At 41.6% G+C, this 27,256-nt stretch overlaps 1 protein-coding gene across 3 annotated transcripts in view; it reads right to left on the bottom strand.

The window, feature by feature from the left end:
* Nucleotides 1–5,185: 5,185 nt before the first annotated feature.
* LOC137959364 (phospholipid--sterol O-acyltransferase) overlaps nt 5,186–27,256 on the bottom strand; it is a 56,197-nt gene continuing 34,126 nt past the window's right edge. For 2 of the 3 annotated variants that reach the window (XM_068806764.1, XM_068806770.1), the window contains exons 9-16: nt 7,799–7,893; nt 7,174–7,225; nt 7,015–7,086; nt 6,555–6,723; nt 6,266–6,370; nt 6,111–6,195; nt 5,957–6,041; nt 5,186–5,871 (exon numbers count right to left, since the gene is read on the bottom strand). In XM_068806764.1, the coding sequence (XP_068662865.1) occupies nt 5,960–6,041; nt 6,111–6,195; nt 6,266–6,370; nt 6,555–6,723; nt 7,015–7,086; nt 7,174–7,225; nt 7,799–7,893 (660 nt within the window). In that variant the 3' untranslated portion in view covers nt 5,186–5,871; nt 5,957–5,959. The remainder of the gene's footprint in view (nt 5,872–5,956; nt 6,042–6,110; nt 6,196–6,265; nt 6,371–6,554; nt 6,724–7,014; nt 7,087–7,173; nt 7,226–7,798; nt 7,894–27,256) is intronic. The other variant, XR_011114066.1, reaches the window with a different exon arrangement.

Genomic DNA, 27,256 nt, shown 5'->3' with positions numbered 1-27,256 from the left:
TGGGGTTTCTCAGGATGCCAATACTTTAGAGATTAAGAAAGGTTACTATAAGCTATCTTTGAAATATCATCCAAATAAGAATTCTGATCTGGAGTCAAAGAAATTCTTCGTTAAAATAGAGATGAAGCTACAAGAGAGCACAATATAATTATGCAATTGCACATCCAGAAGAGGTATTTTACAACATGGCTCGCTACTATCATGCATATTATGGGCGCAAAACCGATGCTCGGGGAGCATTGGTGGGTCTCCTTTTGGTTATTTCAGCATTTCAGTATTTGAATATGCAGACAAGATATAAGCAGGTTGTGCATATGGTAAAGAAGACACCAGCATATAAGAATAGGTTGCGAACTTGAACACACCAGAGGAGAAAGCTGCCATCTATCTTTCGAATTTTATTTTCGTTGTTGTCTGATTACTGTCAAAAGTTGTTGTTCTCTGCTGGCAAGTCGACACTTCCTCAGCCAGACTGTTGGCTTGCCTGGTTCTATGGTTGCACTAACATTGCGAGGGAGACAAAGATGCAAGCCTGGAAATCCACTAGATTATTTTGTGCCGGTGATTGAGTAGAAGCTCGTCTTTGCTCGGATTAAGCCACTATATATCCTTGGTACACTCTCGAAAGGTTAGGTGTTGCTATTAATCTGAAAACATTATCGTTGTGCTTCACCGACCTTCTTCTCTATTTGTTGTGTTTTCTTCCGAGCGCTAGCTGGGTTGCAGCTTTGGGAGGATGAAGATGCCAATGATTTTTCTGTTTTTGTTTCTCGTAATTGATTGTTGTTGCACTATCTCTTCCATCCCGAGCTTGCTATGTTGTTGTCTGGAAAGTTGTCGTTCGAAGATGATCTCCCTGGTTCTCTGGTTTTTATCTCTGTTCGAAAGCTGGGAAGAAGATCACTTGCTGAATTATTTTTTCCTAAGTTGGGAAGCGGTGGATTAAATCCTGGTCACGCCTATTCTGCCCAACCCAGACCAGGCTGAGTTAACCAAGCAAACTTGCGGACCCGAGTGTTGCTTCTGTTATGCCAAGTTAATTGGGACAACTCGGACCAAGTCAACCTGATCGAGTCAAATTGGTCCGATCAACTCGACTCAATCCACTTGTTTTTTTCCTCGATTATACTTGTCTAGGTCATGAGTTCTATACCTATTTCTTCTCTGAGTGGGATATATTGGTATGATATCTGACTTGGGTCGACTCAGTCCCTTTTTCTCTGATTGGATTATTATTCGGTTCCAACATATTATTTGGTGACACTTCATTATTTAGTGATGGACAATTTGAGGATTATTTTATGGTTTCCCCAGAATATTATCTTCCGAGTAATTACTCGTTACCCCCTCCCCCCTCCTTAATTTCTATCTTTACTCCTACCATTTGAGAGTCGGAGCCCTGTGGAGGGACACTGTGATAGAGGAGTTTTTTTACCTACAGAGGATAGGAGTGTGCCCAACATCCAACATGAGTCATTTGACTGGAGTATGAAGCGATGTCTTACGGCTCGGAGTGATTTTACTCTTACTTATATTATACCAGTTGGGCCTCTTGGAAGAGACCACCAGCTACAGGGGGAGTGTTGGAAGATATGGTGGACCGTCATTTTATACAGGAAGATCCTATACACCATTTGCAACAAACTGGGCATTTATAATGTTTTCTCACCCCCAGCTTGATGGGGAGTGTTGGAAGATGGGCTCAACCCACAAGACCTTGGAAGGCCCCACACATCCAAGTGTGTTAGAAGATGGGCTCAAGCCCATAAGACCAAGGAAGGCCCACACATCCAAGAGATGTGGAAGATGGGCTCAAGGCCCATAAACCAAAGAGAAGTCCCATAGACCCATATAGTTGACATAATGATAAATAAAGAGTCATCTCATAGATATGTCATTGATGTAATTAGTTTAAGTTACAGGGTATTATTATAATATTATAGTTTTATCAATCTATAAATTGAGCTTAGGGGAGGGTTTGGACATAAGTCCATAACCTGTTTTTCTCTCCTGTTTTCTCTCAATGGGTGCCTCTCTCTTTTTCTCAATCCATGGAGTCCTGAAAATCAACACCCTCATAATGTGAAAAATAATGTGAAACTTATTTGATTAAGGAGAGAACTCGCTGAATTGACTTCAGCCTTTTGCTCTTCTTCAAGACTAGCCAAACCCTTTGTTGCTTGAAGGCGGAATTGAGTTTCCTTTCCACTAAACTTTAGTAACTTGATAAAGTTTACTTTAAACCCTAGAATTCCAGCTCTGATACCATGTTGAATTCTAGGGTTTAAGCCATGGATGACTTTTTTTGAGAAGAGCTTCAGACTTCTCTCGAAGGAGGTAGATCCATGTACACTTGCTGAAATCATCAATAAACAAAATATTGTATCTAAAACCACGAAGTAGTTATAGGACATGACCCCAAACATCTAAATGAATAACCTCAAATAGTTGACTTATCTTATGAACTGAGGTTAAAAAAGAGCTCCGGTGATGCTTGCCCAGCTTACATGATTCGCATTGAAAAGTTAGATGAGGAAAATTTTGGAAAGACTTTAATCAATTTTGGCAGTGAAGGATGACCTAATTGCATATGCCATTGAATGAGGTAGCAAACGTATAAAGTGCATGTAATGGTTCTCCAAATAATAAAAATAATAAAAATCATTTCTCTCAGAGGCAAAACCAATCTTCCTTTTCATCACGACGTACTCAAATAGATAATGAGTAGGAAAAAACTTCAAAGGAAAATTCATTGACTTATTTAATTGGTAGGTGGCTCTCCAAATAATACAAACCGTTTCTCTCACGTGCAGAACCAATCGTCCTCTTCATCACAAGGTCCTCAAATAGACAATGGGTAGGAAACAGAAGTTAAAGAACAATTCATAGACTTACCTAACATACTTGGCTCACTAACAACAAATTTAAGAGAAATTTTAGGAACTAGTAAAGCATACTGAAGAGACAAGAAGGATGCAGGGATAACAGTACCAACACCTTGAATTGAGGAAACAAACCCATCAACTAAGTTTACTTGTTTTATATGTGATGACTCTTTTATGTTAAAAAATAAGATGACATACCTGACATGTGATCAGTAGCTCTAGAATCGATAACCTAGGTAGGAGAAGAGGACACATAAAAAGCAGACATACCTGAAGTAGTCAGAGTAACATTAGGAATACTGAAGATGAACCAACTGATATCTAAGCTAGGTGTTGCATAATCTGTTGTTGTATCTCATCGGCTCCCCCTGAAGAGATAGGAGCAGCAACCGCTGATATTGTTCTACTGGTCTCATGATTGGTAGAGTTTGTCAAGGCAAGTTTTCTAAACTTTACCAACACCTATCAGAGTAATAGTTATTTCGTCCACTATGGACACATTAGCTCTTGGGCTTACCATCACCTCTACCTCAACATCTGCCTCAACTATCTCTACCTCTACCTCTACCTCTCCTAGAACCTGTTTGGCTATGAGATGAGTCTACTAGGCTAGGACTAGGGCTCAAAGTATTAAGTGCAGTATCATTTGTTACCTTATTCCCTTTTACTTCCTCGGATACTTAAAATTTTATTGAAAGCAGTGGGTAACTAAGCTACTTCTTCTCAAGCTAGGATATGTGCCTTAATCTTGTCAAACTCACCACCTAGACTATCTAGGAACTTCACCACCAATAGTTGGTTTTGTATTTTCGTTAGTTCCTGCTCATCTGTAGTGAATGGATGATACACATTAATTTTCTCCTAGAGTCCCACAAATGCACTGTAATATTGTGTAACTATCTTGTTATGCCTTTTAAGACCAAAGAAATTGGTGAACAATTTATTCACTCTAGATAAGTTGCTCTCTTGAGCATATAAGTACTCCAAAGAAACCCACATTGCCTTTTTAGTTTCACAATGCATTACTTGATTCCTCAATGTTGAATCAATATTATTGATAATCCAAATCATAACTTGGTTGTCTTTAACTTCTCAATCATGAGTTGTTGGGATTGGAGGGCCGTCTTGAATGTACGTTGTCCTCCCTTCAAGAACATTCTCACTAATCTAGCCTAATTGAGATAATTTGGTCATGTCAACTTCTCAGATGTCATAAACACAATATCTTTAACATCTCCACCCATATCTCTGGATGGTACATAAACTTCACCCAAATTAGCCATAGAATAGGTATAGAATCACCAAAATATTCAATCAATATCCAAACACTTTTGTAAATTTCCTAGATGTGTGCCCCACTTCGTAAAAATTAAGGTTAGGAAAGGAAGAGATGTGAGCAAGTAGTATGTGCTCAAATCAACACCATACATTAATTAGATTAAAAAAACATTCAAGAATAGACCACAATTAGGGTTGACATTAGCATAAAGGAGGATGATGCAGGCATTGGTCTAGGGATAGTTGACACATATCCCAAGATCACTAAAAACACTATTTAGGGCAATCGAACAAGCAACCCTAGGGTTATGGCAAAAAACAATGATTTTTTTACTAACCAATCACAAAGGAGATTTAAAAAATCCTATTTTTGTTAAATCATCCAAATAAAAAGAGAAGCTTTTTGGCTAAGATACTCCCAACAACGATTACTACTTTGATATCATGTAAAAAGTGAAAAAAATCCTAGAGAGAGAGGAGGAAGAGAGAGAAAGAGGAAGAAGAGAAAAAATAGGCAAAACTCTGAATGAGATGTGTTGAGGGTTGTGCATAACCCCAAATGCTATTTATTAGGTTTCAAGTAATAAATTACAGAAATAACAAAAATACCCCTCTTACATAAAAAAAACATTTATTTCCTTATAACACCCATTCTACTTTGCCTGTGAATATAAAAAAATTGTATATAGACTAAATCAATCATATTGAAGAAGATAATGTCATAATATAAATTATCTAATCATATAAAATGACCAAAAGTGCCCCCGAAACTGATTTTCTCACAGTTAGCATTTTAATAGTGTAGTTTCCAACATGTTTGTTTATTTTCTGGTTTCAAGAGGAACCAAAATCACACAAGCAAACAATTTTCTGGTCCTCAAAAATTATTCAAAAAACAAAAGATTTTAATCAATGGAAAAAAAAGTATCATACATTATTTTTCATAACATTCCCTTCTCCCTTACATGTGATGAAGTAGATAAAAGAGGACAGAATAGAAAGGGCTCATGAGCCCTCCCCTCCCTTGCACGATTAAGTTTTCCTGTTATGTAAACAAGAGGGGGCAACAACCACACCACTAATCAAAGGGAAAAATCGAGAAGGCTCTCTTCCTCCCTTCCTCTTCTTGTAATTTTATATAATGCTCCAATTAGTGGATTCTATTTTGCCGTACTTACAATATTTAATTGCATTAAAAAATATGAAATCCAACAGACAGCTTCCAAAAATACGATGTCTAACAAAGTCATTCAAAAATTACTAAAGAGAAAATAAGACTTGAGTAGGTTCGTCCCTAATCATTCGACTCAAGGGCAAATGGAAGCATTTTCAAGTAAATGTAGCCCACCGTATCAAAGCTTTGATCAACGGCAGAGTAGGTATAGTAGTGTTTTCTCGTGCAGATGAAGGTCACATATGATTTTTGATGTTTACATCTCAAATGCCATATGATTTACAATATACAATATGAAGTCTCTCATGGCGATGGGCATGTGGAAACCAATTCAGAATAGTTTAACATCCCCTGAAAAAACAGCAGATGAATTAATGCAGGTGATTCCCCAAATTTAAGGCTTATCAAAATCTTGGTGGCACGAAGTTTTGTACGGCCAGGTCTGATAAGTGTAGTGCCTCAGGCAGAAACCTGTTAACAACTTCATTTTGTCAACCCAGTAGAAGATTTTTCCATCGTCTATGGAGAAGATTCCTGCAGTTTGCCAAAAATGGGGAATCGGGTATTATATGAGAGAGAGAAAGAGAGAGAGAAAGGAGAGAGGAGAGAGAGAGATTACAAGCTAAAGATATCGCTGAAGAAGATCTGTAGAAGAATTCTTCAACCGGCAGCTCTGACCTAGGTGCACATCCCCGAAGACATACCTGAATAACAACAAATGAGTTTCGCTCCAGCAATAGATGGGTAAGAAAGATCTGAAGAAGACAAGTAACCTATATTCACAATGTTCAGGCCATGCACAACGAGCTTTTCCATAATCCCAGTAACAGTCTTCATTCCTCAATGGTCCACGGCTAGCTGTTCTTGGAAGATTTTATTAGATTTATTACAGGGAAAAAGAAAAAAAAAACAATGTATAATATTTCACCTTTCGATACAAATTTTGATCTTGCATCAGGTTGAATGTCATGCCACATCTGAAGCCACAGCTCTCGCATCAATACTGGCAACCGCACTATGTTTCTGTGGTTGGCTGCAAAAGACATCGATACAGTTGAACAAATTCCATCAACATGCTAAAAAGGAAGAGTAAAAGATAACTGAATGGAGGAGAGAGGCAATTTGACACTCTCATACATTGTCAACCTTGTTGATCATTTCAAGTGTTAGATGGATCTCAGAGTACCCAATCAAATTAAAAGGATAAACAAGCACACCTTTGTCAAGCTCCCACACAGCTGTCCTCTTCCCTGGAATGCTTTCAGAATCTTCATAGTAGGTTATATACTTAACACGGGCACTTCTTGTCATGTTTGGAACTATGTCTAAGTCACTATGATGTTCTACATTCAGTTGCACTTGGACATCAGTTCCATCATGCTCAGACTGTATTTTTAGCAAAGAAAGGAGCAATTTTACTCTCAAAATAATTGGATGTAATCAGATGAACTAAAATCATATGCCAATTAACAGTTGCTGAATGTCCCTGTGGACTTCCAGAGTGTTTGAAATTAGATGTCAAAAAGCTCAAATATCTGCCAGTTTCAAGTACATCACCGAATCAACTTTGAACATTCTATGATTCGTCAGGTGAGCTATCCACATTCTAAAGGATAGATCCATACTAGATACATAAACCCCTTCACAGCATCGACTAATTTGGTTTAATAAATGTACCTGCGGGGCTCTTGTGATGTTCACTTTGGACCCAAGCCAAGTTTTGCACCAGGATAAGGAATTATAAGGTACCTGCCAAATCTTGTTTGAGAAACCTAATATGATTAAAGAATACGAAATATTCAAATAAAAAATGCATGGGCTACTTCTGGAGCATACCGTCTCATCCCCACTCGAAGCTCCAGGGTTGCCACTTACTGAAATCCCTGACCTGATAAAAATTCACATATCTCACTTTAAAAGATCTGAAGCCTCTAGCTACAATTAAACTATTTGAACTGTAAATCTTTTAAGAGTACTCATGAACATGCATGCTATCTGAAACATTTCTTTGGTGGAACAGTAGATATCTATGCAGCTCTTTGGTCTATTTTTACAATTATATTGGCAGCCTATAAACGAGTATGTAAGAAAAAGAAAATTCAGGATTAGTTTTCACGATGACCAAGTGTCTTTCACCGGGTCTATAATACATCTGTATTACCCTAACCGCATTGAGAGCTCGCGACTTTTTGTACAACATTCTTTGCAACTTACCACTGTAATAAATATTTAGAAGCACATATCAGCATTCCTTTAATGCAATTTATAGAGTACCTTAACAGGAAACTAGTTTATCAATAAAAAATAAAAAAATCCCCACTCGTTGGACGTGTATGAAAATATTTTTTTTTTTGGAAAATGGTGTATGAAGATGATAAGCATTAAAATAACTTATCCATTGCTCTATAGTGCCCACCAAAAAGTTATCAGGATAATACAAGAAGCTAATAAGCTCACTTGCCTTGAGAGGAGAGTTCCTTCCAACTCATAAACGATATCAGTTATGATCCAGTTATCAGGATATGGCTTGCCACTTGGTGCAAAATAATATCCAATCTGTTACACAATGAATCCCATGATACCAATTATAAAAAACTAACAAAAAATTATACCGTTAGCTTCTCTTTTTGTGTGAAATAAGTTGATAAATAAAACTCTTGCATCACATCATCACATCATCATATATTCACTCATCATATTTTCTCTCATCATAGTGCTTGTCAATGTCTTCAAAACATATACTTGGTAATATTCTGATTCTGCTATCTCATGGATGTGATGCTATTGTTAAAGATCCTAGGAAAAGCAGTGCTCATTAAGGAAAACCAGTGATTGAGAAAGTAATGATTGTTAATTGAAAAGGCAGTGGTTTAGAAGAGACAAAAATGTAATTGTCAGGTCGATATACAGATTGTTGTACAAGCATAAGTGATGAGGGGTATATTTGTCTTTTGCAATGTGGTCGGGGTCGATCTTTTTCCCCTAACAAAGCTTCTGCATATCGCACCTTTTTTCTCTCTTGTCGTATCTTCTCTTTTCATCTTTCCTGTCTTTCTTCTCTCTTCTATTAAATTTACATGGTATTAGAGCAACACAATCCATAGGAGAGGAGTTTCAACTGTCGTTTACTCTCCTTGAGGCCTGCAATCTACCTCCAGGGTTCATCTCAAAACTTCTCTGCTAAGTGACCTTAAAGGTTAGTACTTCTTATTGTGTGTGTGCCATAACCTGAGGGTTAATGGCTGTCTGCTACATAAAGCAGTTATGTTAATGTGCTGCCCTTTTCAAGGGTTCATTATTGCCTTCTGGAAGGTCTGAGGGTCTGTGCATGGTTCAAGATTGCTCATTTTGTGTTTGGTGACTTAGCGTGGATTAGATGTTGCAAAAGTGTGTATTAACCAGTTAGTGATCGTATGCTGTTTGTTGATATTCCAGCACACATTAGTTTTTAAAAGGATTTGTGTCAGGCCTGTATTGTGACTAAAGCCAAATATTGCAGTCTAGTACTGTTTTTCTGTGAGAATTTGATCTATGGCAGATTAAAGAGAAGTTGTTGCACCTGCTAAGACATTAGAAATTGCATACCCAAGGATTACACTCAGATCACATTTATCAAGCTAAATGGATCAAGTTACTTGAATTAGTCTAGGGCTGCCAAGAAGTCTTTGAGTGCCGAAAGAAAGGTGAAATATATTCATGATACTCCTCTTGATCCTGAGGATTGAGAGGCAGAAAATCATCAGGTTCAGACTTGGATGCTGAATTATATGCAGCCATAATTCAGCCCCATGTAAGTGACCAGGTTATGAATTATGATATGGCCAAAGATATGTGGAAGACTCTGGAGTCGATCTTTGCCCAAGATAGAAGGGAAAAGACAGTTACAGAATATTTTACAGAGATGTGTGGTGCTACAAGAAATTGTAGTGTTCCATCCTGTCACCAGTGCAAGAAAACTTAGGGAAAAAGAAGGCAGGTTCAAGTTGCCAGGTTCTTGGATGGTCTGGAGCCTGATTATGATCCTTTTTGTGTACCTATGTTGGCAAATAATGATGTTTCTACAGTTGAGAAAACCTATAATAGAGTTAAAAGAGCTTGAAATGCAGTTATGTCTAAGGGTACTGGAGAAAATAAAAGTTCAAATGCTGCTGCCCTTAATTTGCCTTCCTACTCAATCCAAGACGTAGTCTTGATAGTGGTTGTTGTGGCTGTGGCTGTGGAGACAAGAAGTTAGCAAGCCAATGTGAGTTAACGCAAGTATTCCTGAAAGTGTTGATGTGTCTGGAGGAGAGCAAGGGTCCACCCACTAGCAACTCACATGATGAAATTAAGAAGTTGCTCCAACATCTAGGACAACTTACAACTACGATATCTACTCCTGTGGCCAGCACATCTCCTCTACCAACACCACCTTGGCTACATTAGTATATCTACACTTCATGTGTCATCTGCATCTGCATGTGTTATTGATTTTGGGGCATCAGCCCACATGCCTCTGCATTTTCTCATTTATCCTCTTCTTCCTCTTGTAAGTCTATTAAGTTAGCAGATAGCTCATCTTCATCTATCATAGGTGAAGGTGTAGTTCATCCTACTCATCAGCTTCCTTTGTCCTCTTTTTTGTATGTTCCAAAGTTTTTAGTTAACTTATTGTCAGCTAGTTAACTCTCAAAGTCCTTAAATTGTTCTGTTACATTTTTTCCTTCTCGTTGTCTTTCAGGATTTATAGACAAGGAGGATGATTGGTTTCAGGTATGAACTTGAGGACTTTATTACCTGGATGTAGCTCCTTCTCATCAATCTACTGTACTTAAGGCTGTCGAGACTCATTTCTTGTGACACTTACAATTGGGATATCCATCTCCTTTGAAGTTTCGCGGTTTCTTCCATCTCTACCTTCAGACTTATCTTTTAAATGTCGGTTATGTCAGCTTGGGAAGCACCACAAAAGCTCATTTCCTTCAAGTAGTAGTCAGATTCCAAGTTTGTTTGGACTAAGTTCATTATGGTGAGTGGGGCCCATGTTGGGTTTCCAATTTGTTTGGTTTTCAATATTTTTTAAGGTCAATAGATGAGTACACTTGAGTGGCCTGGGTGTACCCTCTTCTGGAGAAGTCTTATGGTTTTTTATGCATTTGTCAAAATTTTCAATGAAATAAAAAATCAATTTGGTGCTTCAATTCACATTTGCATTCCAATAGTGGCCTTGAGTTCATGGACTGTCAATTTTCTTCTTTTTGTATCAATCATGGAATTATTCATCAATCTTTATGTGGTTACACCGCCCAACAAAATGGGGTGGCTAAAAGGAAAAATAGGCATCTCTTAGAGGTCGCACATACTTTTTTATACCAAATGAATATCCCAAATCATTTTGTGGTGATGCTACTTGACATCTTGCTACTTGATAACTGCATGCCTTCTTCAATTTTGGAGGGCAGAGTGCCAATGCAAGTTCTTCGGCCTACGTGTCCATTATTTGAAGTAACGAGTGTTTTTGGTTCACTAAGTTTTGTTTATTTTGTAAACTCTATTGCTAAGAAATTATCTCCACCTACTACTCCATGTGTATTCTTGAGTTATCTATGCACTAAAAAATGGTATATATTTTTATGATCCCAAGCGCAAGACTTATATTTTAGTAAATGTGACATTCTTTGAAGGTACACCTTATTTTTTTGAGTCCTCCAAGTCTACATTCCAAATGTCTCTGTTGAGTCTCCTTTACTCTCTTCCTATGATAGATACTCCCATTGTATCTCTCACTCCAACTCCGACAAAGCCATTGCAAGTTTCTTAGCATCGAAAAGTGACTACAACAAAGACGAGCAGCATACCCTCACTATTGATTTGCCCATGTTGTTGTCTTCTGAATCTACTATTCCTATGTTTGACGATCTATATCTTCCAATTGCCATAAGGTACACGACATCCGTTGTCTAAGTATGTTTAATTTCGTGGGTTGTCACCAACTTTATTGCTGCTTCCCCGTCCAAAATTCCTATTCTTAATAAAGTGCAAGATGCCTTGTGCTCGCTTGAGTGGAAGAAGGATGAATGATGAAACAGATGCTCTACTTTTTTTATTTTTAATGTTGATAATTTTATTTCAAAGAAAGAGAAGATATATCAAGATAGACCGTCACCAACTTTTAAGTCCTTTACTGCTTCCCTGTCCAAAATGCCTATTCTTAATAAAGTGCAAGATGCCTTGTGCTCGCTTGAGTGGAAGAAGGATGAATGATGAAACAGATGCTCTACTTTTTTATTTTTAATGTTGATAATTTTATTTCAAAGAAAGAGAAGATATATCAAGGGAGACCTCCCCTAACAACCAGAAATTGAAAGGGGGGGGGGGGGGGGGGGCGGGGAGGAGGAGCCTAATTTTGCCCACAAATCAGCAGCCGAATTGGCTGATCTAAGTACATGAGACCAAGTACAAGAAATGGTGGATACAATGTCCAAAATATCAAGAAAAATCTGCAATGATGCCATGGGGGGAAGGATGAGGTGGAGCACTTGGACTTTAGTTGATCCTCTGGCAGATGCGGCTGTTGTGAGATGTTGTAGGGTGTACACAGTTAAATATAATGTTGAACTCACTTGGTTGCTAAAAGTTACATCCAAGCATATGCAACTGATGTTTTTGATATTTTTTTGCTATTGGCTAGAATGAGTATTGTTTTCTTTTTAATTTTCATTGCAATTAACAAGAGGTGGCGACTGTACCAATTGGATATTAAAAATATATTTTTATATACTGATTTGCAAGAGGAGGTTTATATGGAGCAACCTCCTAGGTATATTGCTCAAGAGGAGATTGGCAAGGTATGTAAATCGCATAAATCCATCTTTGGTTTGAGCAAAGGCCAAGGGCATGGTTTGACAATCTTAGTAGAGTTCTGACGTCTTTTGGCTTTACAAGGAGTCATTGTGATCACTCAATGTTTTTTTTATGTCAATCTTCTAGATTTGTGGTACTCGTGATACATGTGGATGACATCGTGTTATTTGGAAGTGATAATAAGGGAATTGGAGAAGTAGAGTGTCTCAAAGCACATTTTTAGACTAAGTACATTGGAGCATTGAAATGTTTTCTAAGAGTTGAGGTTGCCAAGAGCAAGGAACGTATGGTGTGGTCTCAATGAAAATACACTACTAACATGTTGCATGAGTATGGGTTGCTAGGAGCTAAATCATCAAAGACACCTACGGAAGTTCGTCATCTTTTTTATAAAGAAAGTCCCTTATTTTTTTGAAAAAGAAAGTCCCTTATTAAGAGACAAGACAATGTCTAGGAGCCAAGTTGGTCAGTTGATTTATGAGATTGTGACCGAGTTAGATATTTCATTTTCAATCAATGGAGTGAGTCTATTCATGCAGAATCCTCACAAGATTCATCTTGAAGCAGCTCAGAGAATTCTGCGCTATTTAAAAAGATCTCCTAGTAAAGAGTTGTGCTAAAAACCCTCTTGAATGTTGAGGGGTATTTAGATACAGATTATGCAAGTTCCAAGATGGATAAAAAATTTACTACAAGTTTTTGTGTATTCATTAGAAGTTATTTCACAAGTTGGAAGAGAAAAAAGCAAAATACTGTAGCTCATTCAAGTGCAGAGGCTGAGTACCATTCTATAGTCACATGGTGAATGAACTTATGCAAGCAAAGTCACTTTTAGAAGAGTTCAAATTTGCCTCTAACTGTTTAATAGTATTAAAGTGTGATAACCGAACAGTAATCTTTATTGCTAGCAGCCTGGTTTTCCACAAGAAGACTAAGCTATATAGAAACTTTTTTTTTTTTTTTTTTTAAATGATGCTGAATTTTATTAAGACAAAAGTTCAAGAGAGCAATTTAAAAAGGGGGGAAGCCTTCCCAAACAATGAGAAATTGCTGGGAAGTTCCAAATTTAGCCAATTTATCAGCCAAAGAGTTGGCCAATCTAGGAATGAGATGCCAATTGCAATGAATAGAAGACACAATATCAGCAATACAATCGGTGATAGGCCAGTGACGCCAAAGGGGGGAGTTATCTTTTGAACACCAACAAAAAACAATCTTTGAGTCTCTTTCAATAATTAGTTTGCCATGGAGACGTTTCTTGAAGATTCGGAGGCCGAATAGAAGAACACTTTTTTTTTTATATGAAATGTGAATTTATTAAGAGAACAAAAGGAGCTAAACTCCTGACAACAAGAGATTGCAAGGAGGCTCCTTGCTTGGCTAGAGCATCAGCCACAAAATTTGATGCTCTTGGAATGAGAGACCAAAAACAATCAAAGAGATTAACAATATTCAAAATTTCAAAAAAGGCATCCCAATGGCGCCACGGAGGTGTAGAGGCATTCTTGCACCAACCGATCACCACCTTAGAGTCTCCCTCGATCAGGACAGGGCCGGAGCAATAATCGCGAAAAACACGAAGCCCATTAAGAAGGCTTTGAAGCTCCGCCATCGTGGAGTTTGCAATACCAAGCAGCCCAGAGAAAGAGACGATCTGGTTCCCAAGAGAATCACATATCACACCACCAAAACCAGCTAAGCCAGGGTTACCAAGAGAAGAGTGGTCAAAATTCAGCTTAAGGACTCCAGCAGGAGGCGGGGTCCATTCGCAGAAGACAGGAGGCTTCGAGGAGATGTGGAGCTGGGCTAGGCTTCTCCAATTATTTCTGATGGATTATCCTGAGAAAGGGGAGAAGGCCTTTCAAGAGTAAAGCCAAGTAGCAATATTGCCTGAGATGGTTTCAATGACTCTATCTTGAGTGCTGAATTTGGCATTGAATCTTCTTTGATTTCGCTCCAGCCAAATACCCCAAGGGATGAACGCGGATAAAGCGGAGATCATCAATTTCCCAAGACTAGGGATAGGAGTCCTCAGGGAAGCAAAGTTGGAGCCCAATTTTGCTAAGAATCGACGTCCAAATCCCCCAAGAGAAAGGGCACAAAAGAAGCAGATTGCTAACAATTTCTTCCTTTGCATGGCAGAAAGAGCATATGGGATCAACTCCGAGTTGGCCACGAATTCTGAGGTTGTCAGCAGAGAGAATCTTATTACGGCAAACACTCCACATGAAGAATTTTATTTTTTGGGGGGCACTAAGATGCCATGTGAATTCTACTGCATGCTTGGGACCCAGAGTGATCTCTCCTTGAATAGCAAGATAAGCGGAGGAGACAGAGAAAGAGCCACTTTTATCTGGCCACCAGATTAATTTGTCTGATTTGTTAGCTTGGATTCTGGTTGGCTGCAGAGCGTCCAACAGTCAACTGGCTTCAAGACCTTCTAACTCAGATAAGCCACGGCGAGCTGAATGTTTCATCCCCCATTATCAGCGACTTCAGCAATGGTACTATTCCTCAATATTGAAATTCTAAAGAGGCTAGGAAAGGTGTTATGAAGAGGCATATCACCCAACCACCAATCTTCCCAGAATCTGATATGATGGCTACCTCCCGCATAGAATCGGACAACCGTGGAGAAAGTAGGAGTTAAGAGATAGAGCGACCTCCATATAGGAGATAGATTCCTTCTGTTTCCCCCATCTGTCCACCACTTTGAGGAAATGCCGAGCTTTGAAAGCACCATATTTTTCCAGAGGTTTGGATCAGATGAATTGAGTCTCCAAATCCATTTAAGAAGCAAGGCTTGATTCATGTCTTTGGAGAGCCAGATTCTGAGACCTCCAAAATTCTTCGGTAGGCAAACTTCCTCCCAGTTGACTAAATGGTACTTGACGTCAGGGCTGTTTCCTCTCCCAAGAAGGGGCTTCTTCATTTTATCAAGCTGCTGACAAACAGAAGTTGGGCAAGGCATGAAGGATAGATAATGGTTTGGAATGCCAACGATACATGATTTCAAAAGAGTCAACCTTCCTGCCTTGCTAAGCAAACGACCCTTCCATGATGCAAGTCGTAACTCCATCTTCTTTATGACTGAAGTCCAAAGATCTTTGAAAATACGACCAGTGAATAGAGGAAGGCCAAGGTAAGTGCAAGGGGTGGATGAGATTACGCAACCAAGCACCTCCGCCATTTCTGAGAGAGGGTTTGGGTTGATATTGAACCCAATCAAAGAAGTTTTCCCCCAATTGACTTTCTGACCTAAGCAGATTTCAAAGAGCCCCAAAACTGCCTTTACTTTTTTTTATGTTGTCCAACATTCCTGCTCCAAAAATCAAAGTGTCATCCGCATATTGAAGCACCGGAATGTTGAAAGCCGAGGAACTATTGGTTGGATGCAGCCATCCACATTCTTTGGCCGAAACTAGCATAGCAGAAAGGAATTCCTCCACAATGTTGAAGAGAAGAGGGGAAAGAGGATCGCCCTGTCTTAAATCCTCTAGATCCATTGAAGCAACCACAAACAGTTCCATTTAAAACAAGAGAGTACGAGGCGGAGGAAAGGTAGCTCCTAATCCAATATCTCCAACGATCTCCGAAACCCATCCTACTCATGATGTCATCCAAGAGACTCCAATTTACCCGATCGAAAGCCTTTTCTAAATCCAACTTAAGAAAAAAGATTGGATCCTTTGAGCGAGAAAATTTATCGAACAACTCGTGCGCCGCCATAGCCGAGTCCAAGATGTTTTTGCCCTTCAAGAAAGCACCCTAGCCATGGTTGATGACAAGTGGGAGAACTGTTTTGAGCTTGTTTGCAAGGAGTCTAGCAATAATCTTGTATGAACTTGAAATCAGGCTGATAGGGCAAAAATACCAGGGGTCTCAACGTTGCTCTTCTTGGGGATTAGTGAGATAAAGGAAACTCCCATGCTGAGGAAGGAGATCCTAGTCATGAAAAAACCTTCAATCATCTTATAAATATCTCCCTTGATAATTGGTCAAGCACGATGGTAGAATTCACTGTTAAATCCATCAGGTCCCGGGGCCCAATCACAAGGCATGCCCAAGACTACCTTCTCAATTTCTTTTTGAGAGAAAGGAGCTTCGAGGATAGATGAGGCAGAGATGGGAAGCTACCCAATATGAAGCTGCTGGACTTTGGGCCGGTTAATAAAATCATCAGTGTATAAATCTGTGAAAAAACTAAGCAACTCATTAGTAATTTGGATCCTATCCGACATTACCTCATTATTGATGCATAAGGAGGTAATTCGGTTGGATCTCTTCCTCATCGATGCGAGGGAGTGGAAAATTTTGTATTGGCATCTCCTTCAGTTAGCCATTTAAAACGGGCTCTTTGCTTCCAACTAATTCTTTCCTGAACTAGGAGAACTTGCAACTCCCATTGAAGATAAAGGTGAGAGGAAAATTCAGATGGAGATAGGTACCTTTGTTCTTCCGAAGAGTCCAGCTCAGTGATGCGGGAGAGAGGATTTCTTTTCTTTGGTAGATTTGCGATGTTGGAAGACCAATCCTTAAGATTCTTTTTGAGGAGTTTGAGCTTTTTCGGAAGAGACCACTCTAGTCGACCCCAACCTAGAAAATTGGACCACCAGTTTTTCAAGAGCACATCGAAATCAGGATCTGAGAGCCAAGTGTTTTCAAATCTGAAAGGGGGAGGGGGTGGGGTGGGGGGCTTCGTTCACTAAAGGTGGATAAGAGGATGTGCCAGTGGTCGAATCCAACCCGATTGAGGACTTTTCCAGAAATATCTTCATAAAGATGGAGCCAATTTGACTCTGCCAGGAAACGATCTAATTTTGAGAGGATAGGGTGTTGTTGCCCGTTAGACCAATTGAATGTTTTTTTTCCGGAGAAAGTGATTTCTTCAAGTTCACTACTACCGATGAAATCAGCAAAGCCCCTCATAGAAGATGAGATGTGTGTAGTTGGAGGTTGCTTCTCGTCGCAGAAGCAAATTGCATTGAAATCTCCCGCAAAACATCACGGGATATCGATTGGGGCCGTAAACTCCAGTGAGACACCACTGAGAATCCGAGCATCGATCTCGAAAATGAATCCTCACCAAGTAAATTTCATGCTTGATGTTGACTGCATCGAAGAGAGAGCTATCCCAAAGAACCATGATTCCACCAGAGACCCCGATGGAATTTATAGCCGACCATTGCAACGAGGGGCAGTTCCAAAGGTCTCGAGTGAGGGTGTCGCTCAGATTTTGACATTTAGTTTCTTGGAGCACCACAATGGAGGGGTTGAATTGTGATAGGAGGTGACAAACAAATTAGTGCTCGCATCCATGAAGATCCTACTCCCCGGACATTCCAAGATATCAAGATCATTTAGAACTGAGTTGTTGAACTCCCAAATCTGGTGTCCGTCCTGGAGTTTGACCATGGAAAACCACGCCCAAGAGGCGAGCCAGATTCATCATGTTTTGCCAAGTTTCCTCATCATATCGACTTCGTTAGGATTGAAGCTCTGCCACCATCCTTTCAGTTTGAGGGAGGGGAGGCTTGAGGTGCTCAGCTGGGGGGGGGGGGGAGGTCCAGGTTCTTCATGGTGTTAGGATTGGGCTCAGGTTGGAGCTGAAGTTGGACGCAGGAGATTCAAAGGTGGTAGGAGGGGTTGGAGAAGCCGGCATTGTATCTGGGCAAGGGCTGGAATCATCGGAATTGTTATTTTCTTGGTAACTGAATAGGGGATTATGGAAGGCAGGGGCTAAGAAGAGTTTTTGATTTTTTTTTTTTTTCTGAAGGAGGGGATAGGCCAGAGTTTTTCTGGGGGTGGTGGTACCGAGGTCCGTTTCTGGGTTTGAAATGTTCGGGGAAAGGAAGTCACCGGCTGAATTGCTAGGACACTGTGCTGGAGGTTGGTGGAGGGAGAGAGTTATGAGAGGGGGGGAGGGGGGCTAGGGGAGGTTAGTGGTTTTTTGGGAAAAAACTTTTGCCGAGGCGGGTTTGGCTGTCAGAGAAGTAGTCAGCGCCGCAGAACAGGCCTGAGGGGAAAGATTTTTATTTTGAAGGGAAGGGTGGGAGCTTCGAGGTCAGAATTTCAGGTGGCGTGTTGGGGAAAAAGTTTGGCTGATGAGCTAGGAAGGGAAGGAGGGAAAATGCAGTGTTCAAGGACTGTGGGAGGAGGGGGCATTCTGAACAAATTGGTTTGGATTTTCGAGGCTGGCATGAAGGGCGGAAAGGTGAGTTGGATTTTTGAGGTTTTGGGTGGAGTGAGGCGGGAGGGAAGCATGAGTTGGGTTTTCGAGGTTTTGGGTGGCATGTGAAAGGAGGGGAGGGGTTTTTTAAGGAGTTGGGTTTTTGAGGTTTGGGGCGTGAAAAGAGAGGGAGGTGGGGGTGCGCGCTTATTTGGGTTTTCGAGAGAGTGGGGTGAAATTTGATTTGTATTTCCAAAGTGTGGGGTGGCGTGCGGGAGGAGGGAAAAGGAATTTGGGTTTTTGAGATTTGGGATGGCGTGTGGGTGGAGGGAAACTTGATTTGGGTTTTCGAGGTTTAGGGTAGCGTGTGTAGGAAGGTTAGGGTTGGTGTGTTTAAAGAGGAGGGGGTTGAGTTTTCGAGGTATGGGTGGCATGTGAAAGGGGGGGATTTTCGAGATTTGGGGTAGCATGTGGAAGGAGGGAAGGAAAAGTTGGATTTTTGGAGTATGGGGTGGCATGTGGAGGTAGGGAAATGGAGGGAATGAAGGGATTTTTCAATTTTTTAGTGGCATTGGGAAATCAATTTGTTTTTTTGAGATGTCAGAAAATGCTGGAAGGCTTTTTTGGAGGGATTTGAGACTTGAATTTGAGATTTAGTTGGGATTTGGGTTTGAATTTGAATTTGAATTCGGATTTGAGTTTGGGCATGGTTTTGGGTCTGAATTTGGTTCTGAATTTGGATTCAGATCTGAATTTAGGTCTGAATTTACCTCTGAATTCGGATTCGGATCTGAATTTGGGTCTAAATTTGAAATCGGATTTGAAATCAAATTCGGACGGGAATTTGGTGTCAAAATCCAGGCTGTTTTGGGTGAGTTTGGGTTTGGGGGGCGGTGGGGTTGACTCGGTTGGTTTGGGGAGGGGGAGCAGAGTGGCCTACCTCAGTGGGGTGGAGCTCCGGCGAGTCCACCGTGGACAGATCCCCAAACACCACCTTAATCCAAAAGAAAACATCTCCGACGACCAGCTTTAGGAAAAGACCTTTTGTCCATGGTGAGGATGGGGCGATGAAAACTTTTGCAAAGTCAAGCCTGGCGGTTGACAGTTTCCTCCGCCCCTTTGATTGGCTTGCCGAAATTTTGGGCAAGAAGATTTAGATTCTTTTCTGTCCAGAGTTCCACCGGAATGCCGAGATACCAGATCCATTGGCCGTAATGACTTCTGGGGATGGTTGAATGCCATACGTTATCGTTGAGAGATTGTGTTTATGGGATGTTGGCAGATGAAGGGCAGCTTCCATGTCTCTAGACGATTGAAAGAAGATCAGCCATGTCGAGTGGCCCAGAAAAGAGGCAGTCGGACGGTAGTTGAGGCTGAGATGATCTCTGACATAGTGACATAGGTCATCGCAACTCAAGTCTGAGGCATAACCCTTCCATAATCACTGTTGTTTGTAAAGATTTCCGGCCTTCCAACACAGAGTCCAGTGGGAGTTTTATGATGCTGATTTGGTGGGCATGGGAAGTGAGAAAGGTAAGGGGAGAGGTGGGGTTGATGGTGGTAGCATTGACCGTGTGCTTGTCGCGGGTTTCGGGAGGGGAGTTATGACTTGTGATTTTGGGTGGTGAGGACGTAGAAGAGAGAGCTTCGATTGCTTTAGGGGGTTTTGGGTAGTTTTTTTGAAAAAAGGATGACAAGGTATTTCGGAAGAGATTCCAGTTGAAAGAGGGACCTAACTTCTCCGGTATGTAGATCTGTGCCATGATCAAGCTTCCTCTACTTTGGGTGCTTCTGCACTCTCTGGCTCCTTGATATTTGAAGACCGAGAGAGAGAAGGTCATGGAGTTGGATTGGAAATCACTCTGCCGAGGGGGGGAAGAGCCACTTGTGGTGATGGCATCAAAACTTCAGAGGAAATCTGGCTTTGCCACCAATGGAATCGAGATGAAGGAGCATTTCGACCCGTTTTGGATTGTGATTCGAGTTGAAGCTCCACTTCTTTCCCGGAAGCGCCGTAGGGAGATCTCCGAGTCACCAAAATATAAGGTGGTCGGCGAGACAGATTTTCTTTTACCTTTCGCATTTCGGTGAATCATCGTCTAGCTCTCAGAGCGATCTCGGCTGTCTTCTTCGTCTTCATCCTTCTTATCTCCAACACCACCGATGATATGGAGTGTCGATGATAGTCGATTTTCGGAAAGGTAGGGAGTCCCTCTTTCTTCTTTCTCTCTTCGTCGCGTGGGATGTGGGTCACCAACGGGATCGTCCTGATCTCCGTGCTTGTGCCCTCTTTGAAAATCGTGCTTCTTCTGCCGAACGACATGAGAAGGCTCGTTGAGAATCCCTTTTCCACGATCGTGGAACCTCCTCTCCTCACCATTTTTTTGTGATTTCTCGATTTTCCGTCCCAAGATTCGTTTTGCCGTCATCGGAATCACGCACGGGTCTTACAGTTACATTTCCGCGTCGTCGATCGCCGTTATGCCTTCACTCGCTTGAAACGATCTCTCATATCGCCGCATCGTCGCCACTTTGCCTCTCCCGATCGTCGCTCGTGTCGTTGTGCTTGCCTCGATATTTCTCACGAGCGCCTTTTTCCTCTCAACGATTCCACGTTCTCTCCTCGCTTCGCTCTCTTCTGCCGTCCCTTCTCTCGCTCTCTCCCGAAGAGTTTCGCTCGTCCTCATTTTCCTTTTTGTCATCTATTCATTCAAAGGGGAGAGATTGACATTACTCGAGTGCAATCATCAATGAACGAGACAAACTCAAGATAAGAAAATCGAAGAATAGAAGAGCACTTACTTCAGTAGTATTTGAATCGGCCATGCCCACTGGCCCAACAAAAGAAAGAATAAGGTCTCCATTGTGGCCTCTGAAAACACCACTTGCTCCCGCCACCCTAGGACTGCCAATAGCACTACCATCAAAATTGAGTTTGATGTAGTCGCAAGGGGGAGGATCCCAGATGGCCATAACCGGAGTCTTGCAAGGGCCTATCATATGAGCGATCAACTTCCAGTTTTCCCAAAGGGAAACACCCGATAGAGCGGCAAACTCCTTTATGGTATGTAACCAGCTCAAGATAAGGCCCACAACATGTGAAGTTGTATTGTCAGGGGTGCTAGCTTTGGAGTTGAATCTCCGGTTATTTTGCTCGAGCCAAAAGTACCAAAGGACATGTGCAAGACATGCCAAAAGAATTAACTTGCCTAACCGAGGGAGGCAAATCCCCCTTTCCATCTCATAGGTGCCGAAGAGGTCCTGATGAAGCCCCATTTGGAGCCCTATCTTTTGAAAAATCTTCATCCAGACTTGCCAAGAAAATCCACAATGTAAGGGAACATACTGGGCTATCTCATCGCATACTCCACAGAGGGGACAGGAACGGTCAGGGGCGGTCAGGGGCGGTGAAGCCTCTTCTATGAAGGTTGCCAAATGTGAGAATTTGTTCTCCGATGGCTGACCACACGAAGAACTTGATTTTGCTTGACGCCGAGAGCTTTCAAGCCAAGTTTGCCTTGTGCTCATGCATACAATAGTCTTGCTTTCAGATATGAGAGTAGGCAGAAGCAACAGTGAATCGGCCATTAATGCTAGGCTTCCAAGTCAGTTTGTCAACTACATGCTCCCAGATAATAGTACTACTGAGTCTAGATAGGAGAGCAAAAAAACGAAGTTTCCTCATCATTTAGTCCCTAACGAAACAGGAAACTCCACGACTGATCCCTCCATGAGTCGACCACTAAACAAGAGAGGACTCTAGCCACCTTAGAGAGCCCCGAGAAGTCCTCCGAGAGGGGGCAAGGGCGGCACCATGCATCCAACCACAAAAGGAGGGTCCTTCCATTGCCCGTGTGAAAGGAAGTAGCATCTCTGAATATTGGGAGGAGCTTATAAATTGATTTCTATATCGGGGTTAGGAGTTGATCTTCACTTTGTACGTGATGCTATGTGTTAAATTGGGTCCAAGGCCCTATCCCAAGATGACTAGCCAACTTAGGAAACCTCTTTCCCAACTAATAAACTCAAGATCTTTGTACTCACTAACACATGTGGGACTATTCCTTAACACTCCCCCTCACGTGTAGACCATCTTTTGTGGCTCTACAAGTGGATAATTTAAGAGTATGCAGTTTAGGTGTAGGCCCTCTTTTGTGGTTCTACAAGTGGATAGTTTTTAGGTGTAAGCCCTCTTTTGTGGCTCTACAAGTAGATAGTTTTAAGGTGTAGGCCCACATATGAGTACTTGGTCTGATACCATGTTAAATTGGGTCCAAAGCCCTACCCCAAAATGACTAGCCAACTTAGGAAACCTCTTTCCCAACTAATAAATTCAAGATCTTTGTACTCACTAATACATGTGGGACTATTCCTTAACACTATGATTCATAGGAAAGTTATCACCCCTTATGTCAGACCACAAACCAGATTGGAGACATGTTCACAAAGATCCTTGGAAGATGAGAGTTTGGTAATTTTTGTAACAAGTTTGGGGTTACTTGATATATGTTTTAACTTGAGGGCCCGCATTAGATTTCATAGGAAAAGCTGTGCTTTTTTTTTTTGAGAAGAGTTTTAAATGCATTCAAAAGAGATAAAATACAAACTAAGAAACTAAAAAGACATTTCCTCCACAACAAGATGTTGGAGGGTAACGCCTTTTTTAGCTTGAACATCGGCTAAATGATTAGCAGATCTTGGTACATGTTTCCAAGTACATAATAAATCAGAAGTTAAATTACAGATTTCATCATAAATCTTCCAATGACGCCAAGGAGGTTTTGAAGGCTTGGAGCACCAATTTATAATAACTTGAGAATCCCCTTCAATCAAGAGAGCTCCGTCCTTTTTTTGTTTGAAGAGTTTCAGCCCGTTGAGCAAGCCATGTAATTCCGCACAAGTAGAGTCTGATACTCCAATTGGACCCGCATAAGTGTAGAGAAGATTTGCTTGATCATCGTGAATTACTCCACCAAATCCGGCTGGGCCCGGACAACCGAAAGCACTTCCATCAAAATTTAATTTAAAGTGTCCAGGAGGAGGCCTAGTCCATTCTATCATAATAGGAGCCTTCGAAATAAGAGACATTTTCGCAACATTTCTCCAATTTTCCCTCATATTTGTTGCTCTTAGATCACAGAATTCTTAGGAAAAGCTGTGCTTATTAACGAAATTAAGTGGTTTAGAAAACTGTGATTATTAAGGGAAAAGAATGCTTTAGAAGGGACAAAATTGTAATTGTTTAATCATTATACAGAACATTGTACACACATAATTGATGAGGGGTATATTTGTCATTTGTAATGTCTTGCTTAACCACTTAATAAAAGTGGTCAATGATCAGTCTCTTTCCCCTAACAAGGCAGCTGCACATCGCAGCTTTCTCTCTCATTGCATTCTTCTCTTTTCTTCTTACCTCTCTTTCTTCTCTTTCTTCTCTCTTCTATCAATTTTATAGTTATTTAATGCAGAAGTTAAAAAAGACACTTGTAACAACATCACAGTTAATATCCATTACACATGCCAATAATTTTCTCCTGAAATTGTTCACAGCTGAAAATTCTAGGAAGGTTATGGTTCCTTGGCTGCTAGCAAAGGAAACAGAAATGTCATCAAAAGTAAGAGGAGACCATCAAACCAACACCCCACTCCACCCCCCTCCACCCTATGGGCAATGATAATATAATGCATCAAAAAGGAGAAGGAGACCGTCAAACCCCAAACACAGAGATGTCCCTCAAACAATACGAGGCCTATTGTTATGGACTCCATAGCATCCCGAGTTATCAACAGGCGTAGAAATTAAATTATTTGTAATTCAATTCATTAGGGGTTTATTTGTAATTTGTTGAACTTATGGCCTTTGGCGTGTTTTCCCTAATTCCCTATATAGGGACGTGAGATGAATGAAGGAGGGTAAGCATTGAGTAAAGTAATTTTAGCCAGATCGGATTCACCCTCAGAGGTCTAGGTCGGATTCTCCCTCAAAGGTCCAGGTCGAGCTTCCTTCAAAGCTCAATCCATTCCATTCCGATTCCACCATTACACGTTCAAAGAACAGGGGTTCTCTTCCTGCGTCAATAGTCAATCTGGAGGGAAGAGAGGGAAGAGAGGGAAGAAGGGTGACAAGATCCATGGCCCGGGAAGATCCCAACATCTTGGTATCAGACAGGTCCACCCTTGGGGATTTCTCTTCCCCGGAGGATTTGTGTTAGCTTATTGATGCAAATCGTCAAAGATCAGATGCAGGTATTGATGATCTTCGCAATACGACACTCGAGCTCCTTATCCGGCGATTTGATGAAGGTCGGGGTCACGGACCATCGCCACCTGTAGCCTATTCTTCGCCGGCTGAGCACCACATGCCACCACCACCTCCTCCACCACCGCTGCGCCATCCCCATCCACCTATGACACCTCACGCTCAAGGACCAAATTCGGTTCCCAAGGATGTGAAACTGGACTTTCCAACATTTGATGACCCCTTGATATGGTTACACAAATGTGACCAGTTCTTTTACCATAAAAAAACACCGGCAGATGACCGGGTCCAGTTGGCCACCTACTATGTGCTCGATGAAGCGCTCCTGTAGTTTCACCAATTCCGAAATGAACATTTGGTTCAGGATTGGGAGACATTTCGACAATCTTGCATGATGAGGTTTGGTCCTCCAACCAGTAGTAATCCGTTGGGCGAATTGATCAATCTTAAACAGACCGGGCCACTTGATGTGTACCAAAAGACCTTCCAGGAACGTTTGACCAGAGCTAGTAATTTTGTCTAGCCCTCACAGTATGTTGAAATCTTTACTACTGGATTAACTGAGGCCCTGCGTCTGGAGGTTGAATTACATGGCCCAAGAGATTTGGACCATGCTATGAATCTGGCCAGGACAATTGATACTAAACAGCGTGTTCTAAAGGACTCACTGATCAAAAAACCAGCTTGGCCAAGCAGGATAAATACCTCTGCGCCATCACCCTATTCAGGGCCTCCTCGTCCAGGTCCTACTACAGCCCAGCGTGCAGAGAGTTCTTCCTCCACGCCACCAGCCCCTTACATAAAAAAATTAAATAGACAGGAGATGGAACAGAGGAGGGCCAAAGGCCTTTGTTTTAATTGTGATGACCAGTATGTCCAGGGTCACATATGCAAAAAATTGTTCAGTGTAATTCTCTGTGCGAATTCTGAGGATATCTTACCCGAGGAAGACATTGTTGAGCCAGACCAGGAGGGCCCAGCTATTTCACTCCATGCCATGACTAGCCCGCGTAGTTCGAACACAATGCAAGTCCGGGCATAGTTGCACCTTCTACAATTACTAGCATTAGTTGACTCTGGCAGCACACATAACTTCATCAGTCAGCCAACGGCAGAACAACTTGAGTTAGTAATCCAGCAGAACACAGGCCTCTCAGTCTCAGTGGCCAATGGGGCCAAAATCGCCAGTGTGGGTATCTCTACAACCACCCCCTTTTCTATTGAGGGCCACTCTTTTATTTCCGATTTCTTGGTGATTCCTCTGGCAGGATTTGATTTGGTACTCGGAGTTAAATGGCTCCAACTGTTGGGGCCTATTTTATGGGATTTTCAGACCCTGACCATGACCTTCACAGAGGCCCAGTGTCAGATAACCTTGCATGGCACACATGCTACTGTGCCCTGCATACTTCAGGCAGTTCAGGTTCAGAGCACCAATTTCTGTAAGTTGTCTCATTTACTTACAAACTTTGAAGATTTATTTCAGGCACCTTCTGCTCTTCCGCCTATTCGCCACTGTGATCACCGCATCAGATTGCACATAGGGACTAAACCTGTGGTGGTTCAGCCTTACCGATACCCCCACTTACAGAAGGATGAGATTGAGCGCCAGTGCCAAACTATGCTCGCCTAGGGAATTATTCAGCCCAGCAGGTCTCCTTTCTCATCCCCAGTGTTACTGGTCAAAAAGCATGACAAGTCGTGGAGGTTTTGTGTGGACTACAGGCAGCTCAATGCTCACACAATTAAAGACAAATTTCCCATTCCAGTGGTGGACGAGTTGTTATATGAGTTACATGGCGCCACTATATTTACCAAGCTGGACTTGAAGTTAGGTTATCATCAGATTCGAGTTCATCCTTCAAATGTGGAGAAGACCGCATTCCGCATGCACCATGGTCATTTCGAGTTCCTCGTCATGCCCTTTGGTCTCTCCAATGCGCCATCCACATTCCAGGCCCTCATGAATGAGGTATTTAGCTCTCTTGCGAAAATATGTTCTTGTTTTTTTTTATGATATATTGGTGTATAGCCAACACTGGGACGAGCACCTTCAACACCTTCAACCGGTATTTACTCTTCTCAGCTCCCATCATTTGGTTTTAAACAAGTCCAAATGTTCTATGGGTACCTCCGAGGTGGCATACTTGGGCCACGTTATTTCAGCAGTTGGGGTGAAGGTTGACCAGAGCAAGATTCAGGCAGTCACAGACTGGCCTCCTCCCACCTCCATCACAGCGTTAAGGGGATTTTTGGGCCTCGCTGGGTATTACTGAAAATTTATCCGCAGCTATGGCCAGATTGCAACGCCGCTCCACAACTTCCTCAAGAAAAATGCTTTCACCTGGTCCGAGATAGCAAATCATTCCTTTCAGCGGTTGAAGGAAGCATTATCTTCAGCGCCGGTTTTGCAACTCCCGGATTTTGATGAGTTGTTTGTAGTGGAATGTGATGCTTCAAGCGGAGGTATAGGTGCAGTGTTACAGCAACAAGGCCACCTGATCGCTTATTTCAGTAGACAGCTTGGCCAACGCCATCACAAACTAGCGGCTTATGAAATAGAATTAATCGGTTTAGCTAAAGCAATCCAGCATTGGCGGCCTTATCTCTGGGGGCGCCCATTTATTATTTGAAGCGATCATTGC

This window comes from Aristolochia californica, unplaced genomic scaffold (genome assembly GCF_029961685.1).
Source record: "Aristolochia californica isolate CCGP_79_NKW_82.1479 unplaced genomic scaffold, dmAriCali1.0.hap1 SCAF_1, whole genome shotgun sequence".
NCBI classification, from domain to species: domain Eukaryota; kingdom Viridiplantae; phylum Streptophyta; class Magnoliopsida; order Piperales; family Aristolochiaceae; genus Aristolochia; species Aristolochia californica.
The sequence above is the reverse complement of the archived record's forward strand: the minus strand, read 5'-3'. Positions and strand labels throughout refer to the sequence as shown.